The sequence below is a fragment of the Onychomys torridus genome, chromosome 14 (assembly GCF_903995425.1).
Source record: "Onychomys torridus chromosome 14, mOncTor1.1, whole genome shotgun sequence".
Lineage (NCBI taxonomy): Eukaryota > Metazoa > Chordata > Mammalia > Rodentia > Cricetidae > Onychomys > Onychomys torridus.
This window is the reverse complement of record NC_050456.1, coordinates 46,068,492-46,095,343: the sequence shown is the minus strand read 5'-3', so window position 1 is coordinate 46,095,343 and position 26,852 is coordinate 46,068,492. Positions and strand designations below refer to the sequence as shown.

Sequence of the window (26,852 nt, the reverse complement as noted above, 5' to 3'; positions counted from 1 at the left end):
AGGGAATAAGACTGACAGAACTACTTTGGGTTCACCCTTGAATAGAGATAATCTCATTGTAAGTCTGGACTCAGTGAAACTGGCAAAGGAGTGACCCCTTTACTAGGAAGTGACACTGACATTCAGGGCTCTCCTGACCTAAAGCCCTGCTACAGAACCAGACCAACAGGAACTGACGGTTTCCATGTCTTTCTCTATATGTGCGAGTTTCATGAAGGAGACCGGAAGTAGGAAAAGCAAAAGTAAAGCAAATCCTGGGACCAGAGTGGAAGCTTCTATACACATGGACTGGGGTTTGCTCTCAGGTGTGTAAGCAAAGGGCTTCTTGTACCTGAAGTTCCAGATACTGATAATGATAATGTTTTCCTCTTACCATCTTATAAAAACCTATCTTTATACCATCCACAAAAGACTAACTGGATTGCAGTTGTAAACTAATACTGAACTTCCTGAAGTTGGTCTGCAGGTAGAAAGACACTTTATGATTTCTCTGTGTCTGGTACACGACTCCTTCAGGACACTTCTTTATGTTGTAATTATTTGTCATATGTACACACTGTCTACCAGTTGTATATCCTCTGAGATAAGGAGCCATGTATTATCTTCTTTTTGCCTTTGTATTCTAAGTGTCTTATGCCATAACTTGTATCTTATAGGCGTTAAAAGAACCATTCATTGCTGATTCTTTATTTCAAAGAACAGCTACATTTTTTTTAAAGATTTATTTATTTATTATGTATGCAGCATGTATGACCGCAGGCTAGAAGAGGGCATCAGATCTCGTTACAGATGGCTGTGAGCCACCATGTGGTTGCTGGGAATTGAACTCAGGACCTCTGGAAGAGCAGTCAGTGCTCTTAACCTCTGAGCCATCTCTCTAACCCTACAGCTACATTTATATACCACATAAAATGTTCAAATATTTTCTTCCCTCAATTAATTTCAAAGTACCTAAAGTTAGGAAAAACTCATTTAGAATGTTTGATAAAGAACAAACTAAATATGCAAATATGTTATTTGGGAGACTTTTTTCCTTTTAAAAAATGGTCTCACCATATTGTTCAGGTTTGCTTGGAACTCACTATGTAGCTTACACTGACCTCAAACTTACAATCCCACCTGCCTCAGCCTCCCAGGTGCACCAATATCCTAACTATTTGGGAGCTTTTATAAAGCCTTTATCTTTCAATTTTCTCCTCACTCTGAATCTTCACTACCTTAGAAAACAATCTTTGATGGACAAGGTTGGTACTTCTTACTCTTTGACTGCCAGTGATTCTGTGATTTTTAAATTCTCTACTGTAAATTACTTAAGGGAGATAGTGATTGGTACCTCAGCAATGGCTGCTACAGTTTCTGGGAAGCCAGTGATAAGACCTCGTGGACTAAAGAAACCTGAGGTGTAATGCCAAGTGATTCCGTAGAGCTAGATGGGCAGTGCTTTCTTGACGGCCTTTTCAGATAGACTACCTAGAAGATGGCTTCTCTTCCTACAGTGTGAAGTCCACGAGTCACTGAGATTTAAATGTTCATCTAACCTTAAAGCAGAAAGTTCTTACAATATTACTCTGGACCTGATATATCTGTTGCTGGATAAATGAATGCTTTTGCTCTCTTATAAAGTGGAACAGCAGAGGTTTTATGATTTGCTTAGGTATCAAAACCCATCACAAGAGGTCTAAAGAGTTAATTCAAAGTGGAAATGTTTAAGTAAAAGAATGAGAAATGACAGTCAAATTTCTGATTAATATATCAGAAATGACTTGAGAAATTAAAAGGAAAGGATTTCCAAAGAGGAAGCATAGGCATGAAGTGTTACCAGTGAATTTATAATAGAACACAGAGAAAACTGCTGCCTAGACCACTACCAAGAGGGGTTAAAGGTGCTGAGTACAAAGACGAAATACAGGTTTCATATTCCCACAATAAAGGAGATACTTCCAATTGTATCTTGTTGCTCAGCATAAAAATGTCATGTGTGGGACTGGACCAAGGCTGTAAAATGTTTATACCCTTTTATCTAAATAGTTCAAAGTCTGGAAACCCAGCTTGAGGAAATAAAACAGTTATTTTAGACATACTTTGTGTCATTATTTATAAGAGTAAAACACTGGAAATAACCTAACTACCCAGTTTTAGGAAAATTCTTGCTCAAGTCAATGGCAGATTCACAGCGGGTATATAGTCATTAAACACGGTGTTGATCCATCATCATGGGACACCCGAAGACTGAAATAAGGTCTGGGGAAAGATGTTCCAAGCAAATGGAGACCAACACAAAGCAGCAGCACCTACACTTGATCAGCTGAGACTTCAAGAGAAACAGCTCAACATAAAATGATGTCAGTTCTTGAGAGGTTGTAACAACTGTACAAGTAGTCATAGTGGCATGTACACACAATCCCAGCACCAGAGGCTAAGGCAGAAACACTGGGAATTCAAGGCCAGTCTGGGCTACATAGCAAATTATTGTCTCAACTGAACCAAAGCAACTATAATTATTATAAATTGTGAATATATTAAAATTAAATTTATATAATTTATTAAAATTATAAACTTATAATGATAAATATTAGATCAACTAAATACACATAGTAACATCAAAGATCAGAGGGAGAGACATTGCAACTTCATACTCCTCATTCAACACTGGAAAGTTCTAGACAGAAAAAATTAAATAAAAAAAAAAAAAAGAAAAACTTGGAGGGCTGGAGAGACGAGTCAGTTGTTAAAAGCATTTGCAGCTCCTCCAGAGGACCCAAGTTTAGTTTCCACACTCACACCAGGTAACTCACAACTGCCTGTAACTCCATCTATAGGGAATCTAACACATTCTTCCAGGCTCTGTGGGAACCCATACATATTTTGTGTACACACACACACACACACACACACACACACACACATCCCCACATAAAAAAAATCTTAAACAACACAGAACATGGACTTGGACTATGCTTCAGACCAAATTGACCTAGTAAGTTTACAGTGTCTTCTGTTCAAAAGCAACAGAATACATATGTTCTTCTCAAACGTACACAAAACATTCTTCTGAAGAAAGCATACATTGGATATAAAACAAGAATAATTTTTTTCTGCTTATAATGTTATTTAGTTAGAAATCAGTCACAGAAGCAGTCTTGTAAAACTCACAAATATGTACAAATTAAACAAAATACTCTTGAAATGATGGGTCAAAGAAGTCAAAATATCTTGAGGCAAACACGGGAACACAGAAGGGTAAAATGACCAGATGCAGCCAAAGCAGTCCTGAGAGGGAAGTTCATAGCAATAAACCACACCAACACAGAGGAAAACCCTCAAACAGACAAGCTCATGTTGTAGCTCAAGAAATGAGACAAAGAACAAACCAAGACATAGACATAAACAAAATAGAAGTTTTTAGAAAAATGATTGATAGGTCATATATGTTAGTTTGAGTTCTTGAAAAGATAAAATCAACAAACCTTTTAGACTTATGAAGAAACAAAAGGAAATTCAAAAGAATTTAGGGAAGAGGAAACATAAAACTGCCTAGTGAGACTTCTCAGTGAACAAAGGAGCTTGGCTCAAAAGCCTGACAACCTGAGTTAGATCATAGAAAGCCATGTTTAGGTGGAAACGGTCCTCTGACCGCCACATGGAAGCTGTAGCACAGGAGTGTTTAAACACACACACCATATACACATAATTAATAATAATAACAATAATAATAGTAATAATAAACTGACACCATTAATAGAAATACTATGGATATTATTATGAACAAATTGGGTAACCTAAGAGAAATGGATGAATTTTTAAAAACATCAACTCTCCAAGACTAACTAAGGAAAAGTGGAGAATCTGAACAGAACAATACCAAGTAGGACACTTAGTCAGTAATAAAAAGTCTGCCATCAAAGTTCATGGCTAAATTCTACCAAATATTAATAAATAGAATACCAACTTTCCAACTCTTTTATTTGTCTTGAGACAGAGAATTGTCACAAAACCCAGATAGCCTGGAATGCACACACCTCCATCCTTAGCTTCTGACTGCCACACAGGTTTATGCTACCACAGCTGGTATTTCTCCTACATATTTTATGAGGCTAGCAATATCCTAAGAGTAAAGCCACTAAAGTCATTACAAGAAAATTACACAGCAGTACTCCTGATCAACAGAGATACAAAAACGTCTATAAAATACTAGCAAATTAAATTCAACAGTGCATTTAAAAAACATCATCAAATGAGATTTGTCCTAAGGATGCGAAGGTGGACTACCATACAACAGTCAGTAAACATGATCCATCGAAGTAACAGAAGGAAGAGCAACAACAATTAAAAACCCCACATGACTATCACAATTGATACAGGTGAAGCATTGACAAGATCCAACATCTGTTCATGGCAAGGCTTTCACAAAGCATAAGAAGGAATATATAACAATATAATACAGGCCATATATAACAAGTCCACAAATGATATCACACCGAATAGTGGAAGGGTGACAACTTTTCTCTAAGACAATAAATAAAAAAATAGGCTAAGTGAGGAGAATTACAAATTTGAGGCCAGTCTGCGTTACTACTGGTAGACATTCTCCCCCCACTAACAACAGAGGTATTCAAACAGGAAAGGAATATGTGAGATATCTGTTTGCTGAAAGCATGGTCTTATAATTAGGAAACCCTAAGTGGCCACTAAAGTTTTAAAACTGATTGATACATCTATTAAAGTTGTAGGTTGTTGGTTATAAAATAAAAATACAAACAAACAAGCAATCAAACCACTAGTATTTATATATGCTAACAAACTACTCCAAAATGAAATTAAGAAGCCAATACTATCTGTAATAGCACCCAATAAAATACTTGAGAGTAAAATTAACCTAATAGGTGAGAAAGATCTAGTTGCTAAAAAGCACAAAATACTGAATAACGATACTAAAACCTAAAAGTTGCAAATCTCAATAATATTGTTAAAAAATTCTTTACTCAAAGTGACCAGCAGATTCCATGCAATTCCCATCAAAATTCCAATGTCATTTTCCAGAGTGGTAGAAAACAGCCTACAATTTATATAGAACCAGAAAAGATCTAAAGTCCAAAGCAATCTTAGCAAAAACTCCCAAATTCTGATACTCCTTGATTTCAAAGTATATTGCACAGTTGTTATAATCAGAATAATGTGGTTTTGGCATAAAAACAGACACAATGACCAGTGAAATGGAAAACTCCAAAATAAACCAAAGTATCTATACCCCGATTTTCCAAGAACATCCAATAGAGAAAGGACTGTTTGTCTAGTAAGTTTAATGTTAGGAAACTGGATATCTACAGACAGAAAAATGAAAAGAGACCCTTGTTAAAAGCAAAAGAAACCTAACTCAAAATGTTTATAAAAGAACTCAGTGTAGACTGGAAACTACACGTTACTGAGATGACACTGGGAAAAAGCGCTGTGATGCCGATTTGGGAACGATGTCTTAGGACAGGGCTCTAAAACCACAGGCAACAAAAACAGCAAGTAGGATTCTTCAAAATAAAACCTCCTGCAAAGCAAACAACACACTGCAGAGGCAGCCCAGTGATGAAGAAAACACACACAGGCCATGTACCTGATAAGGTATTAATTTTTAAACTATATATGGAAAAGAATACAAAAAGTGCTCAGCATCTCTGAGCACCAGGAAAACACAAAGGAAAACCATAATGAGATGTCACCTCATACTCTTCACAATGTCTGTTAACAAAAAGACAGAGGGAACAAGTGTCAGTCAAGCAGTGGGACAAAGGGATCCTTGCACACTGTGGGGAGGGCATCAACAAGGGCTGACCTTAATGTATAAAGCTCTCTCAGAATTAACACCATACAATCCAACAATCTCATCATAGGGCACACATACAAAATAACAAATCAGTAAACACATCTCTCTATTCTCATGTTCATTTCAGGAGCCAAGATATGGAAACACTTTAGATACCCATCAGCGGACAAATAAAGAAAATCTCTCAATCTCAATCTCTCTCCCCCATATATACATATATGTAAATATATACATACATACATATATACATATACATGTCTCCTTAAAAAGGAAATTGTCATTTTTGACAACATAGAAATAAAACCAAGGGCATATTGCTAATAAAGGCAAATATTATATACTATCAATCTTAAGTTGAATCCAGAATGTCAGTTTTATGGAAACAAAAGGTAAAAAGGTGGCTACTAAAAGTCAAAGGGGGAAGGATGGGGTAGGGGGACTGTTGACCAAAGTTTCAGGCTGCAGACTAAATTTTAATGAGCTGTGCACCTCAAGGTAACCCAGTTAATAACAATGTGTGCTTCAAAACTGCTAGAACAGGTTTTAACATTTGCATCTCATAAACACACACACACACACACACACACACACACACACACACACACACACACATATTGGTAAGGTAATGGGTGCTAGTTTGACTCTTTCTACAATGAATATGTTATATAAATAGTTCAGAGTATCACTCTGCACCCCAAGCATACATAACTGTTAGTTATAAATAAATAAATAGACCTTTTAAGGGACCTAAGAAGATGGATCTAATGTTATATTAAGCTAAAAAATAGATTAAACTGTACCAATTCCTGAATATAAAAAATATAATAAAAAACAACCAAACAAATAGTGGTGGTGTACTTCTTTAATCCCAGCACTTGGGAGGCAGAGGCAGGTAAATCTCTCAATTTGAGGCTGGGCTGGTCTACAGGACAGCCAGGAATACACAGGCAAATTGTCTTGAAAAACTTCAAAAAAAAAAAAAAAAGTGACTAAGGCTGGGATGTAATCAGTTGGTAGAGTGTTTGCTTGGCATGCCTGAAGCCCTGGATTTGATCCCCAGTAAGACAGAAACTGCATGAGATGGCACAGGCTTGTAATTCTAGTGCCTGGGATAGAAGCAGGAGAACTAGAAATTCAAGGTCATCCTCAGTTACATAGTGAACTTGAGGCCAGCCTAGGCCACATGAGACTCCATCTCAAAAAATAAAAACAAAAAAAGCGACTATATAAATTTCCGGGAGGAAAATGCCATTGTTTAAATGATGGCTATCACTGGTAATGGGATTGTGGGGTAGTATTTCTCCTTTGTTTTCATATTTATGAACATCCGTATTTTTTAATGGACATGAACTATTTTGCCAATCAAGGGAAAAAGAAGTGTGTGATGCATTCAAGAACAAGTCAAAGAACCGACAACATTAATATCCTTCTTTAACCAAGTAACAAACTGAGTCTAGTGCTAAAAATGAATGAGCATGGTGAACTATTACTGCTTGTTTCTCTGGTATATACACATATTAAATTGAACAATGAATGCTTTAATGCATGTGCTCAATGGTCACTCTTATATTAACTTAGTCTTGTTTGGCTGATGGGTTTCCTGGCTATGTGTGCTCAATGACTTGCAAAAATAGCTGTCTTTTAGGCCCTAACTCTAAACTTTTCTTTTTCCCACCTCCAACTAATGGAACAAAGAGATCAAGCAGTATAATAAATAGAAAAACAATTTAAACGATTAATTGCTAACAAAATGCTTTCAAATTGTTTCAGTAAACAATTCAGTATTTGCTGGGCCTATACCATAGCTAGGAATTCCCACCAAAAGTGTATATAATGTGCTGAAGGAGAGAGAAATGCACAGTATTCAACCATACACCCACACTATGCAGAGGAGGGATACAACCCAAAGGCTTAGCGGTGATTTCTGGAGGAGATGGCATCTGAACAAAGCTAAGACTACATTTTTCTCTCTTCCTCTACTTTCATCCAAACTTAAATATTTTATTTACTTTATTGACCCATATCTCCTGAGAAGAAATTTCCAGTTTGGCTCAAGGCTTTGTCTATGTGCTCCTTAATACTCTGCTAATCCCATAGTAGTACTACTCACACCACATTCTAATGGTCTATTCCATCCCTAGAATGGGAATTCCTTAACAACACAGTGTATCATGACTGGATGGTGACTACCTGTAAACTAAGAAACTTCAGAGCAAAACTGACTTCACTAGCGCCTTGATCTGGAATGTCCCAAGTCTTCAGAACAGTGAGACATAGACTTCCGTCACTTAAGCCCCGGTCTATGAAATTTTGTTATGGTGACTCTAGTATGTTAAAACAGACTTTGGTACTAAGAAGTGTGGTAATGTGTCTAACGATGACTGCGGGTGGTGCTGCACACGTCGGCAGTCATTTGTTTTAGATTTCTTATTGCACTACATCAGATGTGGCTGGTAAGGAACGACTTGATTAGGTTAATATTTGCTCGTGCAGTCTTCGAATTTTGGAACCCATTAGTTAGCAACAACAAGAATCACAAGTTCCCAGAATTAAGGATTCTCTTCTACTACAAGGGGTAATCCCACTACAGAACCACTAGTCGGTCTAACTTACTTGGTCTTTGCCTCCTTTAACAAAGAAGGGTCATCAGTGGCCAGATACACTCTTTTTTTATCCACTTGCATTCTGCGCGAGAGAAGCTGGAAGTGTTCTTCAACGTGTACCATGTACTCCTCAATAGGATGGAAGGCTGCTTCTGTCCCCACTTTGTCAGTGCGCCTGACATGGACTCTGGGGAGAAGTGGAGAGCGCACTGGTAACGTACCGGTACTCAATCAGTACCCCAGTCATGGTGGCACTGGGGGCATGTTAAGCCAATTTTTTATTTATTCTCACCTTAGAAAATATGAAATCATTTCAAAACACTTCATAAATACTTTAATATAGTTGCATGTTCAATAGTACAGGGCAATACAAAAGTTAAGTAAAGGTTTTGAGAAACACTTTCTTACAGAAAAAGTAATTTGCATATCCAAGAATATATGGGAATGTGTCATCAGCAGATTTAAATTTTAAAACAGATTTAAGTTTTAAGGTTTTTGAGACCAAAATCATAACAAGATTCACAGCTTAAAGATACTGCTTGTAACAATCTGATGCCAGGGTTTATTGATTAATTTTTCTTTCACTTTCCCCTGTAGAGTTACGACCACTTTAGTTCAGAGAATTTAAAGTCATCAGGGAGGCAGAGACCCGGATGAACTTCTCCTACAGTTTAAGACAGGCAAGCCTTTAAAAGATGTTGGCTATTTTATGTTCATCAAGCCATTACAGACTTTTTGTTGTATTTTTCTTAATCAAATGTAAACAGACATAGATCTCATGTTTTTGTATTGAAGAAAAGTCACAATGTTAAAGTGTGAGGGACGCAGACTTACACTGTCCCAAAATGGCTAAGTCACTGACTCCCTGGTACTCTCCTGCATCTTAGTGCTGCCCAAGACAGGGTTGGACCTTGAATCTGAGGGAACTGGGCCATCTTCATGCTCCTGTTTCCTTTGCATCCCAGACTATAGTCCAGATGTGAATTTGACCACAGGAATATTTATTTAGTCATCTTTTCTTTCCGACATTCTTCTTAATCACTGTTTCTTTCAGGAAATTGGACTTGTTTCATGTGCTCTATACAAATGAAGTGGGGCAGGGAGAATTTGCCACACTGAATTTCAATGAAGTTTCAGGAGATGAACACTATTTAATATTCTGATTTCACTATGTACTTTCTTTAGCTCTAACATTTAGAATAGGGGTCAGTAACTACTCTACATATAAAGATTAAGAGATGGAGAAAGATGTGGAGTTGGAAATATGAAAATAAAACAGAGGAGCTTCATAAAAAGTGAGAGGAAAAAACAAAGGAAGGACACGACATCTGAGCCAGCAGAGGGGCATCTGAGACAACAGACAGGCATCTGAGCCAGCAGAAGGGCACACTGCACCATTTGTTCTGCTGCCCCAAGTGAACAAAGGGAGAACAGTCTCTTAAGTTTTAGAACCTTTGTTCTTTGCTGGGACTAGACTATTAAATTATATAAAATTTACAGTAAAAGGTAAACACATACAACTACTGCTACATATTACTGTTGTGGGGGGGGTGCAGATTCTTACCCAATAACTGGATGTTTGAAGCCAAGCTTCTTGGTGGCTTCTTCTATTTCCTTTTCCAGCCAAGGTTGTGGACGGATCAAGTATTTGACAAACTGGGACACCCACCACACTGCAGGATCACCATGGACTCTTAGGAGTCGATCTGCAAGGTCTTCTGGTACAGCCAGGGGCAAATAAGGAGGACGAGGATGGAGGCTGTCTACAATGGGGAGCTCGACCACTTGAACATTTTTGTCCTTTACTTCACCTAACGGAACATCAAAACACACGGTCACTATACTACACTCCTCATCCACCTACCATGCAACAGAACCCACTCAGAGTACTTGTATCTTCATAGCAACTCTAAGGAAGCATTACAGTTTTCACTTTATACAGGAGGTCAAAACATCTGCCTAATGTACCAGAGCAAGAAGTGAGAGAGCTGAACATTCCTCTCAAGTCCATGGCCTTTCTAAAAATTCCCACTGTGCTGCCACATTATCACTTTGTACTCAAGTTAGGATGGTAACCAGCATCCTAAGCATGTGACAGCCATGTGGTTGACAGACACAATCAGCTACCAAGTTCATGTTTTTTTGTTTGTTTTGTTATTACTGCTTTGGAATTATACAATAAGTACCTCCAACTTCTAGCTTGTCATTATAGCAAATGGCTTTTGCATTTTTTTTTTCTCTCAGACACTAGAAATAACAAAGGATTGCAATTATAAATCAAGCCATCTGTATCTTTTATAGAAAAACAATAGACAACTAAAAATATTTTTCTTGGCTAAATTAGACTTACTATATATCCAATTATGATAATAACAGAAACTTGTTCCTATTTATCTCAATAGTAAAGTTCAGAGATTAGAAAATCATTTTACAGATGATTGCTTTCAGAATTCATCTTGAATTCACCATTGTTTTTTCTGTCCTACTAAATTTATAATGTAATGGTAAAAAATAAACCACAATTGACAGACAGTATCCTCAGAGTTTACACATTAAAGATCACTCAGTAATAACTACAAGACCAAAATACTACACAGAAAAAAAATTATACTGAGTTACAATTTTAATAATAGAAAATAGTAGCATAAATATACAAAATAATTCCAGTTAAAATGTGGTCATAATCACGGGACAATTAAGGAAACAATACACTTGTAAAGAATAAGCATACAATATGTTGAAAATGTATTCACCATTATGAAAGTCTATTTCTGTATATATGCATGTATATATATACATTATGTCATATCATATTATATTATATATTTAACATATATAAATAAAATATTTTAAAATAAATTATCTGGAACACAGCTAATAAAGCTAACTGCACACATACTTTAAAATCAGCTTAGTACAGCTAAGATTTAAAATCTTGGTAATATTCTACTTCTCTGGTATGTAAAGTCATTTCAAGATTTTGAGAACAGTCTTTAAAATATTGCATTTGAAGTATGAATGAATGAATAGTAGTAAAAAATTTAACATCAGCATTGCAGCTCATCTAGTATGCCAGCTAAGAGAGAAGTGGGCACCTTTTTCAGAAGAGAAACTACAATTAGGAGTTTGAGGGGAAAGAATGAGATGCATTTTAAATTAACCTGTGCCAGTCTTCCCTAAGACAAGGAAGTCATTGGTGCTTTCCCAGATATGGGAATGACCAGAGGTAAGACACGATCAAAAGGAAAAACACGGAATGAAAGAGGAAGGGAAAAGGTGGTTACTTTTAGTGGAAAACAAACACAGAGGAAGGAAGGAAGTCTCAGTACTGGGCATACATAGTGTAGGCTTATTATCTCAGCACTTAGGAGGTCCCGAGTTCAAAGCCAGCATGGGCTATACAATAAAATATCTTTAAATGGCATTGCCATTGGGCTTAGCAGAAGAAAGGAAGAAAAAAAAAAGAAGAAAGAAAGCAGCAGCACTCAGTCTCATCCATACCCATAAACATATATAGCTACATAAGAGCAGAATCAGTAGGGCTGTCCTTTGTTACTTCTTCTAACAAGGTTATTCCAAATGTTCAGCCTAAGTAGCTTAAATTTCATAGTAAGAACACATTATCCCCTGAAGGCACCACCTCCTCAATTGCTTTGTTGCTAGCCCTACTGACAACTTCTAGAATGGAATGAAACTGTATCTACACCTTCCAGCTAGAGCAGTATACTCTGTTGATTCTTTGTTCTTACCTTCATTAATTCATTAACTTGTTCAAATATTGTGGAACTATATTCAAATATTTGAGGAACATTATAAACCAAACACTGTATAGTTAGAATATAAAATGATGACATGCTTCACCAAGCAAAAACTACAAGATTTCCAGTTCTAAATCTCACTGAAATTGGACTGTTTACAGTGTAAGAAAAATAAATAAAACATCACCACTAGCAAATGTGCTTTCACAAAGACTCTGGCAAATATCAAAAAAATTACCACAAGTAATTTACAACTAGTAAGGATTAAAACTTAGTTTCATCAGTAATTACACGCATGCATGCATACATATATGTGCACATGCGCACACACATTTTAAAATACTAAGTGATTGAATTTTATAGATATTAGCCATAATGATGAATCTACTGAAATTCAAGCCATGCTACTAAATTTGATGTGGGGGTACTGTTGCTTACTGGAAGTTCTGAGCCCAGCCAGGTTTCTGTTAGAGGGAGATTATTAGAAAGGGCTTATTTATTTCTGAATTATGTTTTAAAGGGTGAGAAGTGATTTCCCTTTGCATCTCTGCATTGTAAGTAATCTAGCAAAGTGTAGGTTGTATGTAGGGGCTCAAGCATCTATGGATTTGAGGGTTTTGGTGTCTCCTGCAGCCTATGAATACCAAGGGGACTGTATATTATCACCAACCATGGTCACCTAGCAATACGTCACTAAAGTTTTTCTTCCAACGTAAATGAAATTTTGCCCTCTTTCAAGAGCTGCCCTTTTTTAATTCCCTCAGCTCCTAGACACCACCTTCTTATGTCTCTCTGACATCAGTTTTTTGCAGATTCTATGTATACATGAGATCTTTCTATTTCTGGATTATTTCAGTGTAAGAATTAATAAACTCAGTAAAGTTGTAGAAATTAGTAATACTTTTAAATATTACCAATAAACTATCTGAAAAGAAATTAAGAAAATAATCCTATGTACAATAGCACACACACCAAAAAACCCTTTAAATACTTAGGGTAAATTTAAACAATGTGATGAAATACAGAAATATTGAAAATTATAACAACAACAATGAAAGAAACTGAAGACACAAATAAATGGAAAGACAGCCCATATACATAGGCTAGAAAATTTAATGTTAAAATATTCATAGTACCCAAAGTGATCTATAGCAATATATTTCATATTTCAATTCTAAAGTCATTTTTCAAAGAAACAGAAAAACAATTTGTATGCAACTATGCAAACAGGCTAAACAGCCAATGCGATCCTCAAAAAGAAGGGGCAGGAACGGAAGGCATTACATTGGATTTCCTAGTGTGTTACAATGTTTTTGTAATCAAAGCCGAATAGTGCTGGCATGAAATAGACACGGTGGCCAATGAAAGTTGAGGGTTTACAGACAGTTGATCTCAGTCAAGGTACCCAGAGCACACATAGGTATCTCTTTTGTAAATGGTTTTAAGAAAAGTAGATATTAGCATACAGGAAAACGAAAATGGACTCACATACCATACACAAATGGGCTCAAAATGGATAAAGAAAAACATAAAATCAGAAACAATACGTTACAACAGGAAAACTCTGCAACACTGGCCCAGCCATGATTTAAGGATGAGACTTCCGAACCACAGGCAATAAAACCAAAAACACACAAATAGGATTGTAGCAAACTAAAATGCTTCTGCATAGCAAAACTAACAACTCAATGAAGAGAAAACCCAAAGTCAAGGAAAAATGTTACAAACCACACAACTAATAAGGGGCTAATCTCTAAAATACACAGAATTCAAACACTGAAAAGTATGAAAACAAAATCTAATTTTAAAAAACAAGCAATGAATCTAATGGATTTCTAAAAAGAAGTATAAATAGACAACTATAAAGAAAAGTGTTCACCATCTCTAATCAACAATAAAGTCCAAATGAAAACTACATTAGGATGGCTGCTAGCAAAAACATGGAGGAGGATTAATATACACTGTCAAAGCTGTGGTGAAAAAGGTACATTTGTGCACTGGAGGGGGGGATGTCAATCAGCGACCATTTTGAAGCAACATTTAAAATGGAAATGATTTGCAAACAGAGCCTCTGACCAGTCTGTTGAGACCTGACTACTTTGAAGAAAATAGAGTCAACCTTCCAGCAAGAGGATGGTCTATGTCGATAATCCATACAGAAGTTAACAATACTACTCACTTGTGAGCAATCAGCATCAACTAGCCTGTTCTTTATACAATGGACAGCTTAGTTCAACCCAAACCACCAGTGATCACTACTGTTTAGGTGAGGGACTCATTTTTAAGACTGCCTCTATATATTTTAAGACTGCCTCTATAAGATTATGGTCTAAATGTTTGTTAAGATCTAAATAGGGGAACAGCTCCATGACACTAGTCTAGGAATGATTCCAACACTGAAATTCTAACCCTCAATATTAGTATCCTTATAAAAGAAACCCACTTGATGTCACTTGTTTATCTTTTCCATCATGTGAGGACACGGCAAAAAGATACTGTTTTATGCTGTGAGATGTTCTGTATGTTAAATGTGTTGCTCTGATTGGTTAATTAAAACAAAACAAACAAAAAAAACATTGATTGGCCAGTAGCCAGGCAGGAAGTATTGGCAGGACAAGGAGAGAGGAGAATGCTGGGAAGTGGGAGGCTGAGGCAGAGAGATGCTGCCAGACACTGCCATGAGAAGATGTTAAGATACCGGTAAGTCACGAGCCACATGGCAACTTATAGATTAATAGAAATGGCTTGATTTAAGATATAAGAACAGTTAGCAAGAAGCCTGCCTTGGCCATGCAGTTTATAAGAAATATAAGTCTCTGTGTGCTTACTTGGTTGGGTTTGAACAGCTGTGGGCCTGGTGGGTGAGAGAGATCTGTCCTGACTGTGGGCCAGGCAGGACAGGGGAAAACTCTAGCAACAGTTTTAGTTACTTTTCTATTGCTGTGAGGAAACACCATGACCACGGCAACTCACAAGAAACTGTTCAATTGGATTTACAGTTCCAGAGGGTTTGAGTCCATGAGGCCAAAGTGAAGGACGGTGGCAGGAACAGCTGAGAGCCCACATCTGGAACTGCAAGCAGGTGGCAGAGAGTGCAATGGGAATGTCACGTGGCTTTTGAAACCTCAAAGCCTGTTCCCAGTGACATATCTCCTCCAATGAGGCCATATCTCCTCCAATGAGGCCACATTTCCTAATCCTTCCCAAGCAGGTCTACCAACTGGGGACCAAGTGTTCAACTGTGAGTCTAAGGGGGCCATTCTCATTCAAGCAGAACTGAACCTGACAAAATATCTACAGGCACTTTGATTTCTGATTTTGTAGTCTCCAGGATGGTGAGAAGTTAAGACTCGGTTGCTTTAATTCCACCAAGTCTTACAGTATTTTGTTAAAGCAGCAGACTATAATGCACCTCTTCTCTAGGACTCTGTTTTATAAAGCCATTATTTCTGTTAAGGACAGAAACTACTTACTTCTTAGTGCATCCCTCTTCTGGAAGCATGCCTCTTTGAAAGGGATGCTCTTCACAGCTAGACTCTGGAGAAAAGGCTTAGCAGCTTAACATATACCATGAATGAATGGGTTCTGATGTTAAGGGTAGAGGATTTGGGATGACAGGTATAAATGCTACTTTAGAGATTTGCAAAATTTAGAGGGGGCTTTTTCTTTTTAAAAATATAGTATGTAGGTTGGGTGGGAGTGGCTCATGCCTTTAATCCCAGCACTTGGGAGGTAGAGGCAGGCCTCCGTGAATTCGAGGATAGCTGGGTCTACGAGGGAGTTCCAGGACAGCCAAACCTTCCCCCCAACACCTAAAAAATTACAATATGTTTATTAATTCTTTGAGAATTTCATACAATGTATTTTGATCATATTTATCCCCATTCCTCCTAGATCCATGCCTCACCTTCACATCCTCTTCCAAGTTTATGCCCTCTTTTTTATTTTTTAAAATAACCTACCAAGTCCAATTTGTGCTGCCCATGTACTCATGAATGTGGAGCTATCAAGTGGAGTGTGGTGAACCTACCAGTTGCCACAATCTTACAGAAAACTGATTTTAAGAGTTAGTGTATAGCTGCTGTGAAACAGTGTCTCCTAAAGATGGCTGTATAAACAAGACCCAAACAATGACAGTATCAATAGATAGTCAATATGAAAGGGGGAAAAAATCTCATGTGGTCCCACCCTTACACAAAGAACCATAGGAAACTAATTAATGCCAAGGGAGGGAGAATTAGCTTCTCTTAATTATGAGTCTCCTAATTGGTTATCTAACACCAACATTAAACCATAGGCAAATGTACAACATAAATAGACTCATCAGGTTGTATTTAGATATTTATCGTGTGTGTGTGTGTGTGTGTGTGTGTGTGTGTGTGTGTGTGTGTGTGAGTAATAGTATCAATGAAAAAAGGATACTGATTTAAGAAGGGACATGCAAGGAGTTAGAGGGAGGGGCTAGAGGAAGGAAAGAGAAGGGGGAAAGCAACATAATTATATTTTAATTTAAAATGTATTTTCAAAAGCATTGTTTCATTCCCCCTTTCTCAAAAAACATTTTCTGAACCACTACCCCACCCCTTAAAAAAAAAAAAAAAGAAAAAAGAAAACTGACTCTTCCCTCCCTCAGAAGTTATCAATAATCCCTCAATTAGGAGTGAAGACATGTGAGCCCCTTCCACCACCACCCCCATGCCAGAATATTGACTGTCTGGATCTTGTACAGGCAACTACAGCTGTTATGAGTTCATGAGTACACTGGTCCTGTCACATCCACAAGACAGTTTTTCTCTGGTCCTCCCAGACCTCTGGCTCTTACAATCTTTTTCTGTATATGCGTTTCTAGTATAATAGGTTTATATAAAATAAGGTTTCCACGTAGCTTTTTAACACTCATACTGTTAATTACACATTCCCTACCCCTTGGGGGCAGGGTCTTTCTTAAATCAAAACTCATAAGACTGAGAACCGCAAGAGAAGTCTTCAGAAGGCTTGAGAAAAACATGGGATATATATTTTGCTTGAGGGAAAGAGATTATCAGCATCCTTTTAGTGGTTAGAATAGGTGTCTGCCTCCTAGATTCAAGCCTCAAAAAGAAGTTTCTTTCACTACCTCTATAGGCAAACAGACAGAGTGAGGCTTTCATCTTCCCTTCCTGTTACCAGCAGTGGGAGATTCAGGCTAATGCTGCTGGCTGTAATGCCGACGAGTTCTCCCTCAAGGAGTTCTCCCTCAGAGGAGTTCTCCCTCAAGGAGTTCTCCCTCAAGGATCTCCATTCAGGTCTTGCCCAGATCTTGACTTAGATAGCAGAAAAGCATTTCCAGATGAGTCAGTGTGAAGCAAAATCAGGTTTATAAATAAGGATAAGTGATAGTACACACTCAGATTTAAGTGTGAGGGGAGGAAGAGAGGGAGGGAGGGGAGATTCTAAGAATAATACTTTTGAAGTTACATTAGTTCACAACTAGTTTCGAAGATCAAGCAAAGTTTAAAATTAAGTAAAAACATATTAGCTTGTTTACTTCATTTTCTGATCTTTAAGAATGTCCTCTGTAATGAACTAAGGAGGTATATTGTTGTGTTTAAAGATGAGGGAGTGTGCTGGTAACACTCAACTCAAAATCACATGCAGTTTGGACATAAGCAGGCCATGGCTCATTTGCTGTTTTAACACTCTTGAGATGTATCTCAAGAAAAAGGAGTCTTTACACAGACACTCTTCTTGGTGATTCTCCCCACACACCACCCAGTTGTGTAAAACTTCTTGATTCTTAGCCTGTGAGAAACATACAACTGATCCTGGGGTTGGGGGACATCTTTTCCTTCTCATGTCACATTCACTTTCCTTCACTTTCTACCCTGCCTCATTTGTGGAAGTTACTTTGAATGGTATAACTGCTAGATGTCATCACAGACTTCCTGCATTCTAGTGTCTAGAAGAGGGAGAGGGATCAAGGAAAACGTGCTGAGGAAAATGTCAATTTACATGGATCCAGGACTCTAACAGTGACACACAGTGATCAAGAGTAGAAACACTGCAATCACAAACACTGATGTTTAATCCTTTATCATGTAACAGTTGTGTGACCTCACATGGTATATATTTAACTTCATTCTAGTTTCTTCATCTAGAAAATGGCATTAGTAATGCACATCGGGACAGAAATAGTTATTATTATCAATGATATATTACCAAATTGTTTGAAGAATGAAATGAGATGCAGCACCTGGAAATCTAAACACCATGGTCTGGAGAGATGGCTTAGTAAGTAAAGTGCTTGCTGGGCAAATATGAGGACCTAAGTTCACATCCCCAGCACCTAGGTAAAAAGCTGTGCATTGCACACGCCTCACGCCTGCAGTACTGGAGAGGCAGATAGGTAAAGAGCTGAGGCTTGTTGGCCAGCTAGTCTAGAAGAATCTGCTAGCTGTAGATTCAATGAAAGTCCCAATCTCAAATAAAACAAAACAAAACAAAACAAAAAAAGATGGACAAAGATTGAAGAATGATTGTGGAGCATCTCATACTGACCTTTGGTTAGTATTGCAGCAGCACATACATGCACATGTATCCATCTCACACATACATACAAGAAAGCTAAACACAATGCATAGTCGTTCTTAAAATGTTATTTATCTTTGAGTGAATTCTGCTAAAAAAATTCTCAAGAAGCAACTACAGTTTGGTCCAGAAGAGACGACCTGCCAAAATCTATCCTCTGAAAAATACATGGCAGTACTCTCATTTCAGCGACTGCTGTATACCCAAGGCATGTCTTATTCATGCTGTTTACCACAGACAATAAAATAGTATTGGCTTTTATCCTTTCCAAATATTTCAACAAATGATCAAGCTAAACAGTAGGAACTTCGGCTCTTTAAATATTAGGAAATTTGATGTTACTGCCCAACTTGACCAAAACTCTTGCTCTGCTCGGAAACAGCTAGTTGTCTAAGGCACTGAGAAATTCTGTTCATATTTCAGTAAGGTTTTTTTTTTTTTTTTTAATGTTTAACATGTCTACAAAGACTACCTAGGTCTGTGGGATGTACATTTTCTTCTTTTCTTCAAGAGTATATGTCCAAATACAACAGATTAAATTTAATTCTTACTAAACTGAGACTTGACAGAGAAGTCAAGAATAAAAGGAGATTAAGTCTGAACACTTAACTAGCTATAGTGAGACCTCTAACTGTATGGAGAACTCCTAAATTTTTATTTGAATAAAAAATATGGCCATCTACAAAAAAAAAATAAAAAGCAAAAAGTATGAGGTCTATTCTTTGGCATTATAACAATAACAACATAAATATTTATATCCTGGTTTAATGACAGAGATCCCTTCTCATTTAAAATACAAAAGATAAGCTATTAACAAGTCAACACCTGGGCTACTTTTGTTTTCCAAAAACATTAGTGGATAGTGATCGATTTTTGAACAAAAATAAGACACTGTCACCTGCCATATGAGTCCTATCTCTGCTTTACTTAGGCATCAACTCAAAAGACTACTGTCATTGCCAGTATGAAAGCTTCAACCAATTGAGGGAAAAGTTCTAAATTCAATCACTTGAAACACAGCACAGTGCTGGCAACATTCTAAAGACAGTGAGTGAATCACACCCTGGGAAGCATTCTGATGAGGTGCTCACTGCATTTACTAGCAACAGAAATGCCCTGTAAAGGCAACTGGACTCCAGACCTTGGTGTCCTTCTGGACTGGAGACTCGAAGAGCAGCTGACAAAACCATGTTCTATCTTGGGTTTAGAATGAGGTGGACAGGACAGTGTCCAAAGACAAAGGCCAAGGAGGTTTGTCCGACCATGACACTAAACAGAAGGCTCCCTGTGGGCATTCTAACTTTCTGAAATAAAGGTGCTAATCCTATAGATACTTAGAAAGCTATACACCATATCTCTGCATATCAATGCCTAGAGGTTGGCAGTCTATGGGTTACTTAACTTATAAAATGGGTACTGCCAGGCTGATGAGATGGCTCAGTGGGTAAAGGCATGTGCCATTAAGCCTGATGACTTAAGTTTTATTTTCAGGACTCAGATGGTAGAAAGGGAGGCTAACTTCTGTAAGTTGTCCTCTGATCTCCACACTCACGTCATGGCACAAGTGAGCTGTGGCACATGCATGATGATGGTGTATTTGTGTGTACACTAGACAATAATGAAATAAATAAGTAAACAAATGCAATAAAAATTTTCAAAAGGATGCTGCCAACAGTCCTTTTATTATTTATTAAGATCCTCTAAGCTCACAGATAGTAATTTAGAGGTGGTTTTGGTTGGTTGTTTTTTGCTTTTGTTTTTAAGTTAGCACTTTCTCCTAATTTGATCCTTCCAGCCCCAAGGATTCCAAAGACCCTAAAGCAGCTTCTCTCATTGGCAGGACGGAAAAAAAAAAAAAAAAGAGGAACAGGAACCTGGGAGGATGAGGGTCTTTTTCATTAAATGGAGTCAGATTCCAACTTTCCTTTTTTCATAGAAAGTCACACTTTATTCCTTTATTATCTGTTATATCTCTATGCAGTGAGCAGCCATAGGAAAGGACTTATTTGCAATCACTGGAAAAGGTGACTAGAGTAATCAAGCATACCGTCAGAATTTTCCAACTGTTGTTGGAAAGCTGAAGTTCCTTCTGCTTAGTCCAAATTTTATAGCTGCTTCTACGATTAATACACTTGGAAAATTGGCAATGAGATATGTCATGATGGATTTAAGTCATTTATAATTTTTGGGCTGAATTATCTCTTTTTTTTGGGGGGGGGTGTTTCAAGACAGGGTTTCTCTGTGTAGTTTTGGTGCCTGTCCTGGATCTCTCTCTGTAGACCAGGCTGTCCTCGAACTCACAGAGATCTGCCTGGCTCTGCCTCCCAAGTGCTGGGATTAAAGACGTGTGCTACCACCACCCAGCATTGTTTATCTTGAAAGCATAAAGATCTGAGTTTAATCTTGTAATCCTAGTGCTATGGAGATTCCTGCCAGCCTAATCTACTAGGAGAGTTACTAGGAGAGTATCAGTCTAGTTACAGATACTACTCCCCCACCCACCAAAGTGGATAGCACCAGAGGAATACCTGAGGTTGGTTGTGTTCTAACTTATACATACATACATACATACATACATACATACATACATACATACACACACACACACACACACACACACACACACACAATTTTAACTAGAAATTCTAAGCACACTATAAGAGAAGAAAATAAAATTATATGTTACTGGGCAGTGGTGGTACACACCTTTAATTCCAGCACTTGGGAGGCAGAGGCAGGTGGATCTCTGTGAGTTTGAGGCCAGCCTGGTCTACAGAGTGAGTTCCAGAACAACCAGAGTTACACAGAGAAATCCTGCCTCAAAAATTTAAATAAATAGATAAATAAACAGATAAACAAAACAAACAAATAAATAGATAAGATGAGAAAGGAAATGATAACAAAATCAGGCAAGAATTCTGTGGCATAGAGCAGAGGATAACTTAGCACAACACTGTGCTCCAATGCTATACAAAGTGCTGATAAAATAGCACTCGGCCTACTAAAACACAGACTACAGCAGAGAGCCCCCATAAAGTGCACAGTACTCTGACATGCAGAGTACCAGGAACTCCAGCCATCACTTTCATCTTAGATGTAGAAAACATCTGCTTTTCCAGCTGCCTCAGCTTCCACTGTGAGAACAGGTTGAGATGCTGGACATGGCCTCATGTACCAACTACAACTGCCACCACCGCTGCACTGACATGGCACAAGTCACTCACTTCCCCTGAGACAGAGCTAAGGTTACAACCAGTGTGGTAAACGGTGCCACAGCTGGGACATATTCTGTAAGATGGTGCTCAAGAGACGAGCACCTTTTCTGTTTACCCGGGGAAGGGCAGGGGATATCCGCACAGAATAAAAAGAGCTACCAAGCAAAATTCACAAACCTTAACCAACAGAGATCAGAAAGTGGAAGGAGGAAGAAAACGCACATAGAAAATAGGGCAAGCAGCGCATATCTGGTACTGCGGGAAGCACATTTTGGTTTGTCATTGTTTTGAAATTTATAGGAAAATTGTAATTATATAACTTGATAATTATATTTCTCATGAAATTTCTAATTAAGGTGAAAATATGGAGCCCTGACAGCATAACTTACTTTAGAATCTGGGCAAAAACCTTCTTCCCCTCCACGGCCACTATTTTCCACTCTTTACAGCATGCTGCTCAACTGGAGACACTTAACTATCAAAAAGCTTAGCTGGCTTATCTCAAAGCCACTTGACAATAGTTCCACCTTCATCTCAAGTGTAAGACAACAGCAGGAATGAAATGCCAAAGCTAGTTCTCTCCAAGTGCTTTGTTCCTTCTCAGTGACATAATTCCTTCTTTGTTATCTCACCACTAGCACAACATAAATGCTTCATTGAACGAATGAATAATTTTAATCATCTATAAGTAGTGTACTTAACAAGGACTCCAAAGCCTGATGTAGGAAATTATCATTTGGTTATGAAGTGAGTGTACCATCAGCATAACAATCTCAGTTACACGTAAATTTTGAGGTTTGTGAATGTCACCAGTTTTCCAATTTTTAAGATGTAGAACAGTCAGCAGTACTAGTCAGGTTCTGCCCTTATACCTTTACTGGCTGTAGAGAACAGTTCGCCACCTTGAATACTTAGGAAAGGCGTACAGTGCTTACAAAGCTACCTAGATGTCACTAGCCTTCTCATCACTCACACACTACTTCAGAAAATAGGAATCCTGCCTCAAATCCATCAAGCATTTCATGAGCACATGCTACCTACATATGCCTGTAGCACATGACAGGAAAAGAAACACTATTCTTGTGTCGTCAATTTTGTCATGTCACTGTATGACTTCCTAGGGAGATGGACACAATTTCCTGGAAAAAAATTCAGAGTAACAAACACTATAGAAAATAAGGTTTAATTACTAAATAGTATCAGATGCTATGATTAATTTTTACATGAAGCACACAGCCAGAAGAAATGACTCTGCAGATGTTCTTGCTAAAACATTATCTGCATTTAGAATTTTGTGAGTTTCACATTGGGTTTTAACTTGAAGTTTATAATGAAATTCACTTAGAAGAATCTTACTTTGAATATTTCTATATATCATAACATAAAATATAAAAATAAATGAACCATTTCCTTTAAAACTTATTTTCATATTCCTTTTATTACTATTTGTGATCATTATATCATCATAATAAGACATACTGTACTTTGTTCAGTTCCAGAAAATTTTCATGAATTATAATGACTCAATTTGTACTTAATAGTCCTCTGAACTCTTTAACAGCGTCTGCCTACTACAGTTTTATCAAGCCTCAGCTACGTGAGGAAAATGAAAGAGAGCTAAGGCTCAGAAAAGTCTAAGCATGTCTGCAGTGTCCTTCCTCCCCACACTACCACACAGCAGGACTAAGGAACAGCAACAAGAACTAGAGCTAAAAGAACCGCCCCTCCCTTAAAGGAGTCCCTAAGAACTTCTGCATCCGAGTCCACATCAAACATCGTTTGACTTCCAGTCAAATGAACATAAAACTCGATGCTAAAAGCCCTTTCCTTCAGTTTCTTTTTATCCAGCTCCATGACACTTGGCTTTCAGCAAAATCCCATGCTAAAGGGTTAAAACACCACATTCTGAGAGACAAAGAAACCATCAGAACCTAACTCAGACATGGCAGAGATTTTTGGAGAAAGCAGTTTAGAAATTTAAAAAATAACTATGATTAATATCTTAAGAACTATAATGGAAAAATGGACAACATGCAGAAACAGATGAGTAGCATAGATGGAGATAAAAACTGAAAAAATGAAAATGTTAGCAAACAAAAGTATTATAACTGAAATGGCAGAGACTCTGAATGGCCTCATCAGATCAGATAGGATTAGACATGGCCCAGTTTAAAAAAAAAAAAAAATCAGTAAGCTTAAGATATGACAATCTACTTACAAAACTGAATGGAAAGAATGAAAGGAAAGCAATAGGATTTCAAGAAATAAGTGAGGCATGGTAGCACATGCCCATCACCACAGCATTTGGGAGCTTGACAGGAAGACTATGAACTTTTAAGGCCAGTGTGACCTGTTTAAGAACTATGGAACAATTACAAAAAGTGAATTACATGTAGTAGAAATACAAAAGAAGAGATTTTTGTCATCTATTCCTGGGGAAAGAATTGGAGCATTTCTGGTTATATGAAAGATAGTCATGACATGTAAGATGGAATTATGACTTTATTCTTGTCTTTATTTAGAAATTCAGCATGGCAAGAGTCATGAGTCAACTTCATGAAGGATGGGCTAGTCCTGGTTGTCAACTTGACTGGATTAAAAGGGTTCCAGGACTGGTGAAAGGCATCTTTGCATAAGTAGGGGTATTCCCTGAGAGGAGTGACATGATGGACAGTGACTGGGTGAGACTGGGAGAAAAGGGTTTTCCCTGAATGTGAGCAAACACTTCACTAGGCTGGCAGGCCAGATCAGCATGTACAAGCTGCTGTCACCAAATTCTAGTTTTATGGGTCTTTCAATGATTTTTCCAGGGAGTTTCCAGACCTTCAACCCTAGATTGGGGTTGCTGAAATGTCCAGCTTCCTAAATTAAGCAATTCGCAAGTTCATTGCCTCTTCAAAGTATAAGCTACCATCATTAGATTACCCAGCACCTATCACAGAAGCCAATCTAATAAATCCCATTTTATTACTCTCTCTCCTCACTCACTATTGAATCTACTCCCTAGAGAGCCCTCATTAATACAGGCCCCACGATAGGGTTACTGGTTTAGTAAGAGGAAAAGACATCAGAACTCCCATTCTCTATAAGTAAACAAGATAATGAGAAAACAAGAAAGTGACGCCATGCTGGGGAAAGGATCATCATCAAGAAACAAAACTGCTGGCATCTTAATTTTAGACCTTCCAGGTTCTAGAACTGTCTCTTGGTTATATCGCCTAGTTTGTAGTATTTTGTAATATTTTGTTATAGTACTTCATATAGACAAAGACAACCACTTTAGAAGAAAGTCTGGTAGCTTCTTACAAAGCTCAATATAGTCTTAACATATGCAATCTTATTTCTGAGTACTTACCCAAATGAGGTAAAATTGATGCCTCTTTAAATTCTTCACACAAATATTTATACTTGCTTTAGTAAGAATTGTGAAAAACTGGAAGCAACTAAACTGTTCTTCAATAGATAACTGGATAAACAAGTAGAATGCAATATAATGTAACTGAGAAATAAAAAAGAAACTGTCAAGTCAAAAAGAGATGTGCAGGAACTCTAAAACAAAAAGGTGAGTAGGCACAAAGGAGCATGTAATGTATAGACTAACTATACGGCATTCTAGGAAAAGGAAAATTACGGAGATTATAAAACAAACTGGTGGTTGTTCTAGCTTCCTCTGTTGCTGTGATAAAGTACTGCAGAAAACAAGTTTAGGGGAGGAAAGAGTTTACTTCACCTCACAGGTTACAATCTACCACTGCGAGAAGTTATGACAGGAAGTGAAGGCAGGAACCATAGGGTGATGCTGCTTGCTACCACTATCTCTGGCTTGTTCGAGCTCATGCTTAGTTAGCTTTTATTTATATAACCCAATGACCTGCATAGGGATAGTGCCACCCACATCAATCAATATGGCCAAGCCATCCCACCTCAGTAAATAATCAAGACAGTCAGTCCCTCACGAACGTGGCCACAGGCCAATCTGATCTAGAAAATTCCTCAGTTGAGATTTTTCTCCGCAGGTGACTCTAAACTGGGTCAAGTTGACAGCTGAAGCTAACTAGGACAATGGTTGACAAGACTTGAGAGGGAGAGAAAGATGAAAGTAGAAGGCATGGTGCTTTTAGGGCAGTGAATGGTCTCCTCAAAATTATGTATAGTGGAAGCATGTGATCATACAGTTGATAAAGCCAGAACTATACAACAGAAACCTATATATAAAAGCTAATATAAATGTTTCAGTTCTCTGATATTTGACAGGGTTTCTCTGTATAGTCCTGGTGCTCACGGAACTCTGTAGACCAAGTTGGGTTTGAACTCAGAGATCTACTAGCCTCTACTTCTGAGTGCTGGGATTAAAGACACAGGCCACCATGCCCAGCTGGTTCTCTGATCTCAACAAATGCACTACAGCAATGTAAATACTTACAGTAGGGAAAAGTTGGCTATGCAAGATCCCCAGGGTATGGGGTGTGTGTGTGTGTGTGTGTGTGTGTGTGTGTGTGTGTGTGTGTGCAATCTTTACTTTCTGTACAGTTTTTATAGATGGCTACTCTAAGAAATAATGTCTACTAATTTAAAATACATTAAAATGACTAAAAGGAATTATATATATATATATATATATATATATATATATATAGTATTTTTATTGTTTTATTTTGTATTTTCTGTACTTCCTGGGTTTTTGGCAATAAACATCTATTGCTTTTTATTTTACATTTATATTTAAAAGCAGTATGGTCAAATAGAATGAATAAATTTGGTATGGCCAGGGCCACAGCATGATCTGGAAGAAATTAAAGCCAGGAGATTTTGGTCTCCCACACTTGTTTTAAATAATTCATTCCAGGTTTGGTAAAGAGAAGTGCTGAGCCGGACTTCAGGTGAAATGGACTGT

At 37.6% G+C, this 26,852-nt stretch overlaps 1 protein-coding gene across 4 annotated transcripts in view; it reads right to left on the bottom strand.

Moving 5' to 3' along the window:
* The window catches only part of Fut8 (fucosyltransferase 8), a 224,399-nt gene that overhangs the window by 13,083 nt on the left and 184,464 nt on the right, over positions 1–26,852 (bottom strand). For all 4 annotated transcript variants that reach the window (XM_036206454.1, XM_036206453.1, XM_036206456.1 and 1 more), the window contains 2 exons: positions 9,983–10,229; positions 8,429–8,605 (listed from right to left, as the gene is read on the bottom strand). In XM_036206454.1, the coding sequence (XP_036062347.1) occupies positions 8,429–8,605; positions 9,983–10,229 (424 nt within the window). The remainder of the gene's footprint in view (positions 1–8,428; positions 8,606–9,982; positions 10,230–26,852) is intronic.